The 17451-nt window shown below is 38.8% G+C and overlaps 1 protein-coding gene across 2 annotated transcripts in view; it reads left to right on the top strand.

Moving 5' to 3' along the window:
* PDS5A (PDS5 cohesin associated factor A) overlaps positions 1 to 15442 on the top strand; it is a 76244-nt gene extending 60802 nt beyond the window's left edge. Inside the window, exons 27-34 of one of the 2 annotated variants that reach the window (XM_030946776.1) lie at positions 2509 to 2641; positions 3259 to 3378; positions 4497 to 4559; positions 8452 to 8591; positions 9606 to 9711; positions 12133 to 12485; positions 13526 to 13676; positions 14246 to 15442. In XM_030946776.1, coding sequence (XP_030802636.1) covers positions 2509 to 2641; positions 3259 to 3378; positions 4497 to 4559; positions 8452 to 8591; positions 9606 to 9711; positions 12133 to 12485; positions 13526 to 13676; positions 14246 to 14281 — 1102 coding nt within the window. In that variant the 3' untranslated portion in view covers positions 14282 to 15442. The remainder of the gene's footprint in view (positions 1 to 2508; positions 2642 to 3258; positions 3379 to 4496; positions 4560 to 8451; positions 8592 to 9605; positions 9712 to 12132; positions 12486 to 13525; positions 13677 to 14245) is intronic. The other variant, XM_030946777.1, reaches the window with a different exon arrangement.
* The last annotated feature ends 2009 nt before the right edge of the window (positions 15443 to 17451 follow it).

Raw genomic sequence — 17451 nt, 5'->3', positions numbered from 1 at the left:
CATTCTAAGTAATTGCTGCTGACTTATATTTGCACTATACATCAGCAGTGCAGGCTTAGTACTTCTTAATGTATTCAGCACAGATTACTGTATACAATACCGTCATACTTGGCAGGAGCTTGTTCTGTACTCTTTCCACATTCAGACCTTCTTGTGTTCCTCAAGTAATATTTCACATCTTAATTATAACTTCTTTTGCTCCTTATGCCTTGCAGTGAATTTTAAAATTTTAGAAAATAGTTAACACTTAAAAATTGTTTAAGCATGTTGTCTCTCTCACCACACAGCTCTGGTTTTAGTGTTTTAGTTTTTTGTTGTATTGATTTTTGATGAAACTGAGCTTTGTTCATTTTGTATTAGGCATGTATAACCACATGCTACAATATACATCATCCAAGAAGCAGTTCTGTTTTGGTACCAATAGACTAATGATTTTTGCACCTTCACTTCTCACAGTCCAAGTCTGATTCTTTCTCTAAATGAAAAGCTTGGTGTGTTCTGATTTCTGAGTTTCTTGATTCACACCTGGTCAGACCTGAAGTCAGTGAAGATTTTTTTACCTTACCAACAAGTCTGCATTTTGTCCCAGCACTCCCTATTCCTGGCAACATCTGAAAGCATCCTCCAGCATGTACTTTATCCAGAATGCATGGGAACAAGTTCTGATTGGCAGCCACTGAGTTAATACTTTCTTTGAGAAGCACTTTCTAGTGCGCAGAGCTTTTTTGGACAGTCCTTGTGTAGCTTTCCTTTGTTGTCCAATTTCCTCCCTCATGTTTGTCACAGACTGGCTGAACTAGCCAGAAAGGACTGCTCCAAACAAAGAAATACTCTGTGGGGGAATTTTGGCAGGAATACTTCTCTGAAGAGTCTCCTGAGATATGAGAAAAATGTTTTCCATTCAATGTGATACAGTGTTTCTTTTAACAGCTCTGAATGTCTTAGTGTTCACTTTAAAGTGTTAACTTAGATGCTTGCAAAGTTGGAAAAACAGGCTTTGCAGTGTGTTTTGTAGGTGTCTCCCTAGTTTGTCTTGGTTAAGATGGCCTAGATACAGTGATGTACAGTAAATGCCTGCTTAGCAGTTCCTGAACCATTATCTGTGATACTTACTGTTACTGATGTAGTTTTCTAAGCTTATCCTGTAGGGTTATGTTTGGGGTTGGTTGTTTTTTATCTTTATATTGTCTGAAGTGTCTTTCTCTTCCTAATTCACATTGAAATTACTGAAATGGATACAAAGAATGACTTCATGTGACTGTGTTCCTCTAGGTGCATATTTTTTTACATAAAATCCCACTGGTGTTTTGGACAGGTCTTGTTCAAAGTTGATAATTATTTATGTAATTTACTGACTTAGTAGGAAAGTCAAGCTATTGAATTTGACATGAGTTAACTGGAATTACCAGAATATAATGTGTTCTCAGTCGTAACCTTGGGATAACACTGGATTTTGCAAAACCTGGGTCAGGGTGGTATGTTACTGGTCCTGTATTCATCCTATTCAAGTTCTTGAAAACAGTGTATACATGGATGTAAAGCTGTCTAACAGATTGATTTACTATAGCTTTTGTAGCTCTTGGATGCAAGTCAGACTAGAGACATCTTAGTTTCTTGAACATCAGATAGCTCTGTAAGTATTTTGACGGAGCATTAGCCTCTGAGCTTTTGAGAGAGATGTTCCTTCATCTCTTCCATTACAGTTTGTATCAGATGGGGGCTTTTGTGAACAGGGAATTTGTATATCTTTCCCAACTAAGCACTATTTTACCTTACAGTGACTCTTGACCCTCTAACCATATGCAGTGGTGGAGCTTGATAGCAAGCGATAGCATGGATGGACTATTTGGGCTTTATATCATAACTGACAAATTTTTAAAACAAACTTCCAGTCAAAATTTGATGTAGTCTCACTATAAGTAAGCGAGATTTAAGACAAAAAAACCTAGGAAGGCTAATTCCATTAAGTCTTACCTGGGAGAATTTTCCTCCCATATGGAACATTAGGAAGAATCTGACCTGCTTTTTGCATCTCCTCTGCTATCTGAACTGCAGTATTTAATCCACCTCATGTGGATAACTGTCTAGCAGCAGCGTGATTTTTTCAAGATTGCCTTGAGTGTGCTCATGGTCCACGGTTGAAAGGGACATGGTGCTCAAGGTAGTGAGTACAGAATTTCATTTGGGTGATGATAGCACCAGAATTCCTGTTTCTATTCATATGTGGAAGAGAAAAAAGTTGATTGGCTGGGCAGTTATTTACAGATGTAATAATAAGCACACTAATTTAGCAGGTTTACTCGAAGGAGTACAATTAAGACTGTGTGTGGTAGAGGTCTAGACTCTGTTTACACCATTATATGAAGTTATCGGTTTATGTCTTCAAATTTATTTTGGTTTCTTAGAAAAAGCTAGTACAGCTAACAAAATTTTGTGAAGCGTTGATGTATGTAGGAGCTGTAGTATAAAAGCTGGAGTGTAATTGCTTGTGGTTTTATGACTTTTTAGGTGCCTGTGGTTCATGCTTGAAGTTTTAATGACAAAGAATGAAAACAATAGCCATGCCTTCATGAAAAAGATGTCAGAAAACATCAAGCTTACCCGAGATGCTCAGTCTCCTGATGAGCCAAAGGCCAATGAAGTAAGAAATGCAGTTGAGATTAGTGCTGGGTCATGAGCTGAGGGTTTCACAAGCAGGATTTGCAGGAAGTCTGAAAGAACTAGCTCTGGCATTTTTATGGTTTTTTAAAGACACTTTTAATTGCAACCACTGTCTGTATGTTTCCAATCTCATTCTTGCAAAACCTTGCTGACTTCAGCCAGTTCATAATACCTGCATTTTTTTAAAGTATTCCTGCTACTGCCTGCCTTATTTTAACAACTGCCTAGTTTCCTCACATAAATATCTTCTGCTGTTGGGGGGGGAAATATTGCATTATATAGTTATTGTTAAACCTATTTGTTTCTAGCAGAGATGAGAAACCATTTAAGGTGATTTGATTGAGCAAGAGCTTCAATTGTACAGCATAGTCATGTAAAGTATTACTAGGTTTTATAAATAGTATCATCTGAAAAATGAGGACCTCTCCATGTGATTCAAGACATAGCAGTATGGTTAATGATATAATTATTAAAAATGCCTTTAGTGGTGGTTATTTAAACACATATTTTAAACTTTTTGAACTACTGCATTTTTTCTACACTGTAAAAAACAGTGAGTAATTCCTAAAGCATGCTTTTCTTCTTTTTTTTCTCCAGAAACTTTACACAGTATGTGATGTAGCACTATGTGTAATCAACAGCAAAAGTGCTTTGTGCAATGCAGATTCACCAAAGGACCCTGTATTGCCAACCAAATTTTTTACACAACCTGAAAAGGTAAATTTGTTAATTTTATTTCCAAAGCAATAAGAGGAAATATGGGTTTTTTTATGATTGAGAGCTGGTTATTTCTGTAAGATAATGAGTGGGAAAATACATATTCTATTATCAGCAATTAATTTTTTAAAGTCAGCTCTATGCTGTGCTGTCTGTATTATGAATACATGACAGAAATGTTTGTAACCAGGTGAGAGCAAACTGGAATTAATGCTGATATGTTAGCATGTATTGCTGAATCATTTCATTAGTGTGTTTTACAAGTGCATCTGAATATATGAGAATATATGCATTTTCTGATTGTATATCTGAATTAGAATGCAAATCAGAAAAAGGGGAACATTATTTTATGTTCCCCATGATATGTTACTATCTCTCAGTAGCTGTTGGGCTATTCTGCTTGCTGTACAAGTTGGTCCTCTTATTACTAGCTTTGGGAAGTACACCTCTGCTGTCAGCAGTGGCACTACTGCTCTCCAGGAGACCTACTTCTGAAAAGTATTTGAGGAGCACAAATAATTCTTTGGACCAGACCTAATGTTTTAGTTGTCCTGGAGAATGTACTGGCTGACATTTTTCAGTGCCCTGGGCTGTTAATTAACTGCCTTTCCAGAGGCTGTTTAAGCAAAATTTATTTCCTATTTAATTGTGAAATGGCAGATGCCATGTAACAGTGAGCTGGTGCCTTTATTCAGTTACAGGATTTTGGTAAACTCTGATACTCAGCGTGACAAAGGTAACAACTTTCAACTTGTTTAGAGAAAATGGCACCTCTTTTCCTCTGTTAGGACTTCCCATTAAAAACATGCAAGTGAACAAATAAGGAGAGCAGTTTTGCATCATTTAAAAAAATTCATATCACTTTAGAAGAAAAATGTTCATCGCAATTTCAGGTATGGCGTACTGTCATTCAGTAACGCTCACTGTAAATCTCCATCAAAATACAAGTTCAACCTATCTTTATTAGATTGATTCATTAGTCAGCAGGTTGTGTGGTGTGAAGTATGCGTAACTCTTGATAGTTGCATCTGAGAAGTTAGTTGATAAAAAAGTTAGTATATAAAAAAAGAGGGGAGATTGAGACATCAAATACAAACTAATTTTTTTTTTTAATGCAGGATTTCTGCAATGACAGGAATTACATTTCAGAAGAGACAAGGGTTCTTCTTTTGACGGGAAAGGTACTGTATTTTAGCAAGTTGCAAGCCTTAGAATATTACTTGTGGTTTTTAAAATATTCTGGACTGCTGTTAAAAATTATATTAAGAGTTCACGTACAGTAATTTGTAACTCTATTTGATGACATATAATTAATTCCTTGAACATACTACCTGATGAGTACACAACACCAAGATTGTTATCTGTGCACTGGGGTACAGGTTCTTGATTACAGTTTCTTCTATTACTGAAGTAAGCTTGGTGTAAAGTTATGATGCATATAGAGAATTGTGATACCACTAGCATTGGTGATCATAAATTTTCAGTTGTAATATTTTTAATATAGCTTTTATTGCTGTTAAATTCAGGTGCAAATGTCTATGCACTTTTGAACATCTATTTCAGGGAGTCCCAGCTGGAGATACTCTGTGATTCTAACATCCTCTATTTGCACAGCAAAGCACCTCTGGGAGAGGCTTTCCAAAATGTAATGCAGAGTTAGGTTCAATACAACAGTAGGAGATATCGCAGAATCATTAAGGTTGGAAAAGACCTCTAAAATCATTGATTCCAGCCACTGACCAAACACCACCATGTCAACTAACCACAGCACTAAATGCCATATCGAGTATTTCCTGAAGTGCTGATGGTGACTCCACCACATCCTTGGCCAGTCTATTCCAATGCCTGACAGTCCTTCCAGTGAAGAAATTTTTCCTGATTTTTCAACCTCAACCTCCCCTGGCACAGCTTTTAGACATTGCCTCTTTCCTGTCTTTAGCTGCCTGGGAGAAGAGGCCACTCCCCACCTGGCTACAACCTTCTTTCAACCAGTTGTAAAGAGTTTTAAACACCCCCAGCTCCCTCAGCTGCTCTTCATAAGACTTTTGTTCCAAGCCCTTCACCAGCTGCATTGCACTTCTCTGGACTCACTCCAGCACCTCAGTGTCCTTGCAGTGAGGGACCTTGAATTGGGAACAGGATTCAAAGTGTGGCCTTGCCAGTGCTGACTAGAGAGGGACAGTCACAGCCATGGTCCTGCTGGCCACACTGTTGCTGACACAGGCCAGGATGCCATTGGCCTCCTTGGCCACCTGGGCACACACTGGCTCATGGTCAGCAGCTCTCGGCCAGCGTTCCCAGGTCCTTTTCCACTGGCCGCATTCCAGCCACTCTGCCCCAAGCCTGTAGCACTGCCTGGGGTTGTTGTGACCCAAGTGCAGGACCTGGCAGGGAGCTTTGTTGAACTTCATAGTGTTGGTCTTGGCCCATTGATCCAGCCTGTCCAGGTCCTTCTGCAGAGCCTTCCTGCCCACCAGCACACGGTAGTGCCACTCACTTGGTGTCATCTGTGAACTGACTGAGGGACACTCAATTCCTTAGTGCAGATCATCAGTAGAGGTAGTAAACAGGACTGGCCCTAGCACTGCTCCCTTGGGAACACCAATAGTGACCGGGCACTGCTGCATGGAGCACCTTCACCAGCACTCTCTGGGCCTGACCACCCGGCCAGTTCTTAACCCAGTGAGGAGTGCAGCTGTCCAAACCATGCCCTACCAGCTCCAAGAGTGTGCTGTGGGAGACAATATTAAAGTCTTCAGTGAAGTCCAGGTAGACTACATCCAGAGCCTTTCCTCATCCACTAGGTAGGTCATCTGATCATTAAAGGAGATCAAGTTGCTCAAGCAGGACCCATCTTTCCTAAATCCGTGCTGGCTAGGCCTGATGCCCTGTACACACCATGTGATCACACTAAAGATAGCCAGCAGATCATCCATAACTTCACTGGCCATCAAGATCAGGCTGACAGCCCTGTAGATCTCCCAGATCCTCCCTCTGGCCTTCTTGTAGATTGCCATCACAGTGGCCAACCTCCAGTCATCTGGGACCTCTCCAGTTAACCAGGACTGATGAAAAATGATGGAGTGGCTTGGTGAGCTCTTCCATCAGCTCCCTCAGCACCCTCAGGGGGATCCCATCCAGCCTCATAGACTTGTGAGTGTCAGAATGGCTCACCAGGCCACTACTTCCTTCTGGATTGCAGGGGATCTATTCTGCTCCCCGTCTCTCTACCAACCAGTTCAGGGGCTGGGTAGCCTGAGAATAACTGACCTTTCTGTTAAAGAGACAAAGAAGGCATTAAATCCCTCAGCCTTTTCCTTATCCTTGGTAACAATGTTTCCCTCCCTGTCCAGTAAAGCATTGAGGTTTTCCTTGGCCCTGCTTTTGTTAATGTATTTGTAAAATTTTTTGTTATCTTCCATTGCAGTGGCCAGCTTGAGTTTTAACTGAACTATTACATTTATACATTTGTGTTAAATTTTTATATTACTTTTCTGCATATAATTATATAAATATGATTTAGAAGTAAACACTATCTCTTTGGGGTTCTGTGATACAATTACAGTGTTTTAGATCTTGCTGTGACTGATGACTTGACCCATGTGCTCAGGCTGAGTAGGCAACAGGAAGTTTTATATTTTGTCCCTGGAGAGCAGTCAAGGAAGTTTTCATAACTGGCATGTCACATTCTTCATGTAATTTTACATTTCCTTAGAGGCCGAGTTAATAAATTAAGGTATTCCCGAGAAGAAAATATAATTCCCATGGGTGGAAGTTATGATGGAGCAGCCAGGAGAAAGATATTACAGATGCTGGAAAACATTGGTTAGCAAAAAAAGCAGCAATCTCTGTAGAAAAGGCTTGTTACTGGACACATCAGTGGCTGCATCATCCTAGTGCTAATTCTGCACAGAATTTACTAAAAGATATTATTGTTTTAATATAATAATTTATTTACTCCATTTGCTGAGTGGCTGAGTTTACTGCATGTCCAGAGAAGGAAGACAGAATGAGTGAAATGTCTGGAGCACAAGTCTTATGAGGAGCAGCTGAGGGAGCTGGGGTTGTTTATCATTCCTGCCAAACATAGTGCTGTAACACAGGGCTGTGGGGTCCCAGGGCCCATCATTGGTGTTGAAGACAGGCAAAGATGGGGTTAAATGTTTCTGCTTAGTCATCTCCTGTTTGTGAGGTGACCAGCCTCATCAGGTAATGGCCCAGTGTTATCTCTGATCCTCCTTTTGCTTTTGACATATCTTAAAAAGCCCTTTTTAGTGACCTTTATGGTGCTGGCTAACTTGAACTCTAATCAAGCTTTGGCCACAGGAATTTTCTCCCTGCAGTGGTGAGCAGCATTTCTGTAATCCTGCCACATTGCTTCCAAATACTGTATGCTTTGTTTTCTGCCTGAGTTCCAGAAGAAGATCCCTGCTCAGCCAGGCTAAATTTCTGCCTCACTTCCTTGACATCTTACACTTTGCAATTGCCTGCTTCTGTGCTTTAAGAGATGGTTCCTAAAAAGGGACCAGCATTCGTAGATGGCAGTACCTTCAAAAGCAGATTCCCAGAGCACCCAAAAGTCTGACAGCACCCAAAGTCTGCTGTCCCCCATACACAGGGCCAAGGCTGTCCATAAGGCCAAGGGCAGTTGATCCAGAAGGATCCTGTAATTCCTTGTAGAATGACGCATTGCTGGTAGTGTCCTGGCTGGGTGGTCAAGAGTAGACTCCCACAAAAATATCAGCTTTATTTGCTTTCCCATTCATCCTTACCCAGAGGCTCTCAACTCTAATATTGCCCAACATTTTGGCTTTTGTTGAGACTTCTCCAGCTGGTATGTCTTCAAAGCATGCGAGAGAGAAGAGCAGTTGATGAAGTGCTTTTAAATCACAAGAAGTAAAAGGATAAACAATGTTTTTAAAGTAAAGATAAGGTTAGTAGCTCTAAACTGATCGCATTGTGATTAAGACTGTTAGCCCAGGAAAAGTATTTTTAAATACTCAAGCAAATATTTGTAAAATTAAATATGTATCTGAAGTTTGCATTTTTTAAGATTTAAACATTTTTTTCTAGCCGAAACCGACCGGTGTATTAGGCACAGTAAACAAACCATTATCTGCAACTGGAAGGAGACCATATATTAGGACTACAGGATCAGAGACTGGAAGCAGTGTAAACTCTGAGCTGAGCTCTTCTGCAGGAAACAGATCAAGGTATGGGAGTCCAACATTTCTTTCATCACCTCTTTACTTAATGGTCTCCACTGTGCTTGCAAGTTTTAGGACAGGAGATGATTTGATGTGTGTGTTTAAATGTTGGAAGAGTGTCCTTATTTTGTCCAGTTTTAGAAAATGTAGTAGTTCTCAATAGGTAAAATCTCCATACTTGCTTTTTGGTTCAGTTTGTGTTATGATGTTTTGATGTATAAATTACGATTAATCCTGATTGGAAACAAGAAACTTTTTTGATATAGATGGAATATTCTGATCTGTACAAGATTAAGGATGATAAAAAGAGCTTGTTGAAGCAGGCCAGGGTCTTAGTGGAAAGATGCAACATATGATGGCAATACTCAGTGTTTCTGCTAGCAAGCATTATTTTTATATGGATGCGGAATTTTAAAATTTGTTGTAAATCTGGAGAAACAGTTTGCACTTTCAGATTTTAATACTGTTTAGTTTGGAATTGATTATCTGACTAAAATAAAGGGTTAAAGAAAGCAGAGAAAGTCAAGTCTAGTTGCTACATTCCATAAGGCCAAAGGGAATTGTAACTGCGTTCAGAGTTTGTTCTGTAAAGTGTGCATGATATAAGTTGTAATAATCTTACTTTTTTCTTTTTTGTTCTTTTGTGTTCTATGAAGTTGGGGCATTATTGGTGTTTATTATTCTTCAGTATATTTTCCAGTATTGTCTCTTTCTATCTGGGAAAAGAACACAGCCTATTTTAGAGCCCTGGTCTTAAGTTTGCAAAAGTCATTATACAGTGGTGTGTCTGTGGTAAGGGATTTGGCTCAATGACCAGCCAATTCCTTTCAGACCTTTCCCAGTTCTGGGAAAGAAAATACGTGTGTGGACTCTGGCAAATTCAATTGTTTTTAAACTAATTTAGCCTATTGCGTTGATGCCCCTTCCCCCCACCCCCTTTTCTTTACCCCAAATAATTCCAAACATTTTTCTTCTTTTCTGTATATTTTTGGTTTATTATGTCTTCCATGATGCTCCCAGGGAACAAAGTTCAGATATATCAGAAACCGGAGTCAGTGAAAATGATGAAAATCCTGTGAGGATTATTTCAGTCACACCAGCAAAGACAGAACCTGTGAAAAACAAGGTATGTCCAGGGATTTTTTGGACTGATGTCTGTAATAAGTTTGACATTGGGGTTTTTTCAGTACACCAGTTCTCTGAGGAGCTAGTAACATCCAGTTTCATTTCATATAGTTGTGTCAGTTTCCCAGCCTGACAGAGGACCCCATGTCTTCAGAATGGCCATTTATTTTATCCAGAATAATTTATAGCACTCATTGGAATGGACTTCATTCTTCTTTTCTAAAATTCCAAAATATTCCTACATTTATTCTGCATTTTCCAATGTAAGTAAGAGCGAGCCTGAGGTTCAGACTGCAAGTTCACACCTGTAGTAGCTTTAACTGAAATTACTGCCAAGAAAATGTCAAGTGGTCCTACAGCATGAAATAGACATCTAACTTTAAAATTTTGTCACAGCTAAAATCTTAATTAATCTATTAAAAATATATTGTATGGTTCACCCCTCTTTCATTAAAGAGAGAACCCCATGCCTAAATCATAAAGATTTTTTAACTTATAAAATATACAATAGCATGAATTTTAACACAGTTGAGTCCTGCACCTGGGACAGATGAAACTCAAGCAGCTGTACAACATGCTGGGATCTGCCTGGCTGGAGTGCAGGTTGGCTGGGAAGGACCTGGGGACCATCCCCAGTGGATAACCAACAGAGCATGAGCTGGCTGTGTGCCTTGGCTGCAGTGAGGGCAGCAAACTGTGTCCTGAATAGTCAGCAGATAGAGGGATGTGGTTATTCCACCCCATTTGGCATTCATTAGGCCATACCTGGAATACTGTGTCCCCCCAATTTGATGCAGATACTCAAAAACTGGAGGGAGCCTTGCAGGGGGCGCCACGATGATTAAGGCATGGAAAAGTTGTTGTGTGAAGAAAGGTTTGAAGTGTTGAGTTCAGCTTAGAGAAGAGAAGCCTTGGAGAGGATCAATCAGTCTTTCAACATCTACAAGGTATTTATGGAAAAGATGGATGGAAGGAAGTATTCTCGAGTCTGCTTGCTGGAAGGAAAAAAGGCTACTGGAAGAAGTTGCTTCAGGGGAAATTGTCTGGATGCAAGCAGGAAAAAAAATACAAAAAACCCCCAAAACACTGTGGAGAAATTGAAACACTGGAACAGACTGTCCAGAAAAGTGGTGGATTATCAGTGTTCATGGCTTGACTTTTCAAAGCCCTGTATAACCACTGAGGCCCCGCTGTCAGCAGGTTTGACAAGATGATTTTCAAAGATCACTTCCAACCTAGATGATTCTGTGATTTAAAGTAGATTTTTGTAATAATGTAGGGATACATAGATGATTTAGGCTTTTTAAGAAATTATATATCTGCTTAATCTCTTTCTATTAGATGAAATCAGAGTAATAAGCAGGTGTTTTGGATTTGTATCATCACATAGAAAAGTTAGGCAGAGCACATATAAAGTAAATTTCAAAAATGCTTTCTAGGTTCTTGAAGTTGAAATTTCAGAGAATCTTTAAAGTTCATATGAATAGCTACTATAAGTGTCTACTATGAAGCTGCTGGAACAGTAGTGAAGGTTACAGAGATTGCCTGACTCATTTGAACACGTAAGAAACAATAGTAGAATATTTAACAAAAACAGTCCTTGATTCAGATCCAGCACTTAGAATAGTGGCACTGGTTTGTTGGAAATTGCTGAATCATGCCAGCCATACTTCTTCAGTATCCTTTTCTGTACCCCTTCTCCCAACTGCTTTGGAAGTCAGTGTTCAAATGAAGGCTTAGCATCCAGTTGCTTCCTCTTTGATTCCATATGAATACTGCTCTCTGTAGAGAAGTACATTGCTAACCCTTTCTGTTCCACATGTACAGACACCTCTTCATGGTATTTAATCGCTTCATTACCTTGTTCAGTGTGCTGAGAAGAACATGTATGTAGGCCATACCCATTCAGGCATGATGAAGAATTAACAAACACAACAAGTTGCATTTTTGGTGTGATCTTACTTCTTTATTCCTTGGGTTTTTCTTTACTGACACTTAGGTCTTCAGTAAACTGCACCTTCACTGAATGTTGGTCTCAAAATTTGCATGTATGGAAGTAAACAGTAAATACTGCTGTATTGAAATAATTCTTTGCTCCTCAGTTTTCTCTTGTCATTTGACAAAGAGACGGTAAAAGGAACTTGTCCAGAAAAATGATCATGGGAGGAGCTCATAAAGATAATTATTCTTACTGTAATGTCTCTAACACCACTAAAAGATAGATTAGCTGCAGTTAGTAACATTACACAATATGTAGAAAATGTTTCTGCAAGGATAAGGTCCAAAATCAAAGACCATGTGATGTGTTTTCATAACAATACTTACAGTTTTAAAAGCTCATGTTTGTGATGGAAGGAGATAACAGTTTGGGTTTGCCTATGGGAATCTTTTTTTCTTCACATTCATGATTTTTATTTTCTAGGAGATGAATTCTGATCAGACAACACAAGGAAATAGCACTGAACGTGGGAAAAAGCGAACAGCAACAGCATCTGGAACTGAGAATATTCATCAAAAAACAGAAGAAAAAAGTGTAGAAGAAACAGGCCCATCACTTGCAGCAAAAACCAGAAGAGGGCGACCAACCAAACCAGAACCTCAGGGTACCACTGCAAAAAACGAGGAAACAAACAAAGCACCTGTCAGGGGAAGGAAGAGGGCAGCTGCCAACCAGGAAGGCCCAGGGAGTTTAGAGGCAGGTAATGCCAAAGCACCAAAACAGCAAGACACAGCAAAAAAGCCAGCAGCAGCACAGAGACAAATTGACCTACAGAGGTAAAAATAAATAATTAAATACGTGGGATGGGGGATGGTCCTTTCCTGTCTCAAGTCAGACCCTGAGTTTACAGTTACAACAGACCTAGCATAGTTTAGGGCACAGCTAAACCACAGCAGATGTTGCAACCATATATTGCATTGAGTTCTATTTTTCAAAGTACCTGGGCAGCTGGAATTGGAGAAATTAATTTGTTTGGTCAGAACAGGATAAACTTAACCTGTTTTCACCAAATGCTATTTTAATGCATCCTGGTTCCCCTTCCTAGAATTGCTGTCTAAAGGAACCAAGAGTTGATGGTGTTTCAGTGCATTCATTAATGCCAGACATGCTGGCATTTGGTTACTCTGCTGTGCCTCCCTTCAGTGATAGCAAAGCCTTGGAAGCTGAATGTCTTTAATGCACAGGGAAATTTATAGTGCCAGCTGTAGCTATTTTCTGGTAGTTTGAATCTGTGCTTGTTTTAATGTTAGCAGTACTGTAATGTCTATTTTAAGTAACTGAAAATTACATTTGGAACTTTGTAAACCACAAACAGCTTTTGGATGATAATCTGGACTACTCTAGTGTTTAAGCATGTTGACTTGGTTTGCAATACAAGCAATTCATAATAAGCATTAACATGAGAAGTTTGTTTTGCTGGACCTGGTACATAATTAAGGCAAAAGTGTCCAAAGGTCTGCAAACCAGTGTGCTCTAAGAAATCACAAAAATGATCTAAAGGAAGAAGGAATCATTGGAATAGTTTCTTTCTAGAGGTTTATAAGTTGAAGATCTTGCAGAGAACCTTGAACAAAAATAGTTTTACCTTTTTTTCTAAGAGTAAGCTTTATACAGCAGTAAAATGGTCTGTCCAGAGTGTAATATTTGTGTACTGCCTTGCAATGCTTGTTTAATGTGTCAAATTCCTTCAAGTCTTCAGAACAAATTGCACTATCCATAGCCTTTAATAAGCTACTGTATCAGATAACATCTTTTAAATGTGTAATATCTCAGTGTTTCTTGGACAAAATACCAAAACATTGTTAACGTTTTTCAGAAGCCAGGTGCTTGGAAGTGATGGAGATTCACTGTTGGAGATAGACTCAAGTTCAGAAAACTCTCAAAATGCAATGGATCTTTTTAAGGCCTGTGGGAGCAGCCAGGAAGATACTGAGGATACAGAGATAGCAGAGGGAGGCTTCCTTAAGGTGTAGCAGGCATCTTATATAGGACAATTCTCTGTTTTTACTTCTTTATTGTAGTTTATACAGTGAGAATTCAAAGAAATTTGTGTGTAAAAAATGCTCTATCTAATAGGTTTTTTGCTTTTAAGTAGACTTGTACAAGTTACTGTAAATACTGGGAAAACATTTGAAGTAGTGCCTATTCTGAAGTAAAATGGGCTATTTTTATAAACCTTGGTAATTGTAGTTAATTAAATCAAGTTACTGTTCTTAATCTCTGATTCCAGTGAAAGCAGTGGATAACTTTCATATTTATGCTGAAAAAACATGACTTAGTATGGAATTATAAAATGCACAATTCAAGTTGTGTAGTTTCAAGTTTATCAGGAAGTTGTGCTGTACAATGAGGAAGTTCAGTTGTATTCAATTAATTGTGTAATTGTTAAGAAGATACAAGATGGAGTTGGAAGAATCACAGTATAAGAAGTGTAAAAGCTAAAATCTAAACAATATTTGGTAGGATTTTGATTCAGAATCACTTGTTGTTTCCATGTCCTTACAATTAACTCATTTCCTTTTCTCCCCTCATAAAGGTAAAAAGAAAACTTGCTCGAAAAGGGAGGAAATGAAGGCCAAATAAAGGCATGCTCCAAGCTTCTGCAAAAACTAGGATTCAGAAATTTCCTGTACAGGAACTGAAATTACTTCAAAACACACAGCTTTCAGCTCTGAAACCAGAAGGAAAACTATGCTTCCCTTTCACATGAAATTAATCCTTCTCAATGGAAATGTAAAGCAGAAACTCTTGAGAAAGAGGCTAAAAGCATCTGTACTTATTTCCCCAGAGACTTTTTTTATGAAAAGTCAATAATTAAGCAAATTGCTTAACACTTGGTTCCAGTTCCTGCATTCTGGAGTTTAAAAGTGTATTTACACCATTAACTTTCATGCTGCATTTTTTTTAAAGGAAGTCAGAGAAGGTCCTTACACTGACATTGAAAATTCATGATCCTAGAGCCAGGTATTCCCATGTTTCACAGAAAAGGTAGAAGTCTACTGAATGGATTTTAAACCAGACTAGAGGAAAAAAAAATCACTTTTTTTTTTTTGCTTTACTTTTGGAGACTGTTTTATGTATAATTCTTTCTGCCTGCCTACTTTTCTGCAAAAATAAGATGTACAGATTTCAGTTCCCTGCTATGAAAAGTCATGTGGTGGCAATTTTATAAATGTTGCTTTCTGATTTTTATCAGAGTGGGAAAGTAATCACTTAAAATTGTTATTAATTCGCAAGTAGACATTTCATTTTTTAATTTTCCCTCCATTTTAGTTTAATATAATTTGCAATAAATGTACATATTGATGTTTGTTTTATAAAAACATATATCACTTTTAAGTGTTTTTACTCCTGCGGTTCTGTTGGAATATTCTAAATTTTAAAGGAGTAAAGACAGTCCAGCATTTGATTTTATAATGTTTGTCACCAGATTTTTATTATTGATGTAAAGAAAAAAAAATCAGTTTTTAAAAATAGTTGGACTTTGGCAGCTTTGTAAGGAAAGTTGGAAATGTTTAGGATTGCTCTCAATTTTAAGCATTGTGCTGATTGGAAGTAAGTCTGTTTTGCATTTTGTCTTCCTGTCCAGGCTCATTTTTTAATGTTTATTTTAGAAGATTGTTGCATCAATATTATGTTTCCTGGCATTGTTCAGCATAGATACAGTGTACACTTTTACGTACACATGATCATATTTAAGTTTGTTGCATAAAATAAACGCTTCTAGGTGTCATGTGGCAGTCTTTTGCTAATTTTTTTTTCTTTCACAGAAAACTTAATTGCTGTGTCTGTACATGGGCTTGGACATTGACAGAAGTGCTGTACAGAGTGAAGGAGCTGTAATGCAGACAGTGGTGTAGTTAAAAAGTTACATTTTTGAGGTGAAGTTACAGTGCTTTATCTTGTGGAGGGGGTTGGGTTGGTGTGCAGTGACAGTGAGGAATCTGCTTTGCTTCCCCCTGCCTCAGCTCCCCATTTCTCTTCTGCAAATTGTTTTGAAATCCCTTGATTCATATAGAAGAGCTGGGTACTGGTGGCATGAGTTGGGTATTGCTTGTGCTCCTGGAATGGGTAGGGTGCAGTTGTGTGCTCTTCAACATGACTGAAGTCTCTCTGAGCAAGTGTGCACAGCTCGTGTTATTTTTCTTCTGTAACAAGAAATCAGGCTTCGTGCATAAAGCAGTGTGTGCAGCTCCCCTTCTAAAGCAACCTGCAGTGCTTTGACCTGAAGGGTTTGGAATGCTTTTGACAGAGAGGAGATTTTAAAATCACTTAATTACATATCTGTCAGGGGTTTGATTTCTAAAACTGAAATAATTTCACAAGGTGGATTTACTGATTGTAATGCAGTTTCTTTTTAGTGCTCTGATCAAATACTTCCCTCTCATGAAAGTTCGAATGTTTTTGTTTAAACTAATTTTAAAATGTTTTAGTTCAAAGTTTTCTAGTGGTACCTGAAAAAAAACTTGTTTTATCTTAGAAATGAGTTCTGGTACTTAGTGGTGTGCCTTTAACAGCAGTCTGAAATCTGGACTTGACAAATAGTTCAGGTTTATTTCCAAAAGCTTTTTTGTTAATGAAGTGGATAATTATTGGATTTTTTCCTTCTTATCTTCTTTGGTCAGTTTTTAATTAATTACAATGTCACATGACTCAGTGAATCATAATAGAATGATACAGGTTAGAAGAGATTTCTGGAGGTTCACTCCATGCTCAGAGTATGGTTTTCAGTTGTCTTTCTCCAGATGGAATTACGTTGAGGTTTTTTGTTGTTTTTTTGGTTTTGGTTTTTTTTTTTTTTTAATGTGGACATTTGAGTTTTTTTCATATGCTGATTATCAGTAGAGTCAGTTGGTACATTCATGTAGCAAATTATGCTGGGCATAACAGGCTGAGCCAAAATGCAGCTTACAAGAACTACCAAGAGGGGTGGCCCAGTGGCTCTTTTCAGAGCTTGCCCCAGCCAGGGCTGTGCCCAGAGTGCCCCTGCCTGCCCCGTTCCCTCTCCAGAGCCCTCGGGGCACCCATGGGGGCTGTCGGGAGCTGCCCCAGCCTTGCGTGGGCACTGACAGCACACGGGAGCAGCCTGGAGAGCCAGGGCAGAGAGCACAGCACCACTCTCACACAGATGTAATTGATGCATTGCCAGTGCTGCTGAGCCCTTAAAATGAAGAGCTATTAAAGAGTAATGAGTATAAAACTCTGGAATTGAAGGCAAAGTATTTCAGGAAAGGGGGGTGGCGTGGGGGGTGTGTGTGTGGCTTGGCCATCCATCAGTTTTCAAATATTGTACATAAGAGTGGGGATTCTTCCATTATAGTAAGGAAACTGATGCTCAGAGTTCTTCACTTGTTAATGTGCAATTAGTAGGAAGCCTGATAAAACCCACTCTTTATGGCTTTTTATCAGTGCAGGGTTTAAAGGCACTGAGTTTTCACATTCACGTACATACTTAGAGCTAGGTCTTGTCATCTTTTAAATTCCCATCTTCATGAAAGTTTGGCTGGGTTTCTTAGCAGATACACATTTATTTCTGGTTTTTTCTGTCTTCTGATGCCTGGGCTGCACAGCTTTAGTCACAGTAAGACAGGAAGCTGTTCTGAGAGCATGCTTTGTAATGTACTAAATTAAACCCCTACCACTCAACAAAACTGAGTAGTTGTTTTGGATAAAAAAATAATGTTGTCTAGAGCAGTCTTTAACAGGAGAAACAGCATGCACTACAAACCTTTTCTGCACATG

The sequence above is a fragment of the Camarhynchus parvulus genome, chromosome 4 (genome assembly GCF_901933205.1).
Source record: "Camarhynchus parvulus chromosome 4, STF_HiC, whole genome shotgun sequence".
Lineage (NCBI taxonomy): Eukaryota > Metazoa > Chordata > Aves > Passeriformes > Thraupidae > Camarhynchus > Camarhynchus parvulus.
Note: the sequence above shows the minus strand (reverse complement) of the source record. Positions and strands in the feature narration are given on the sequence as shown.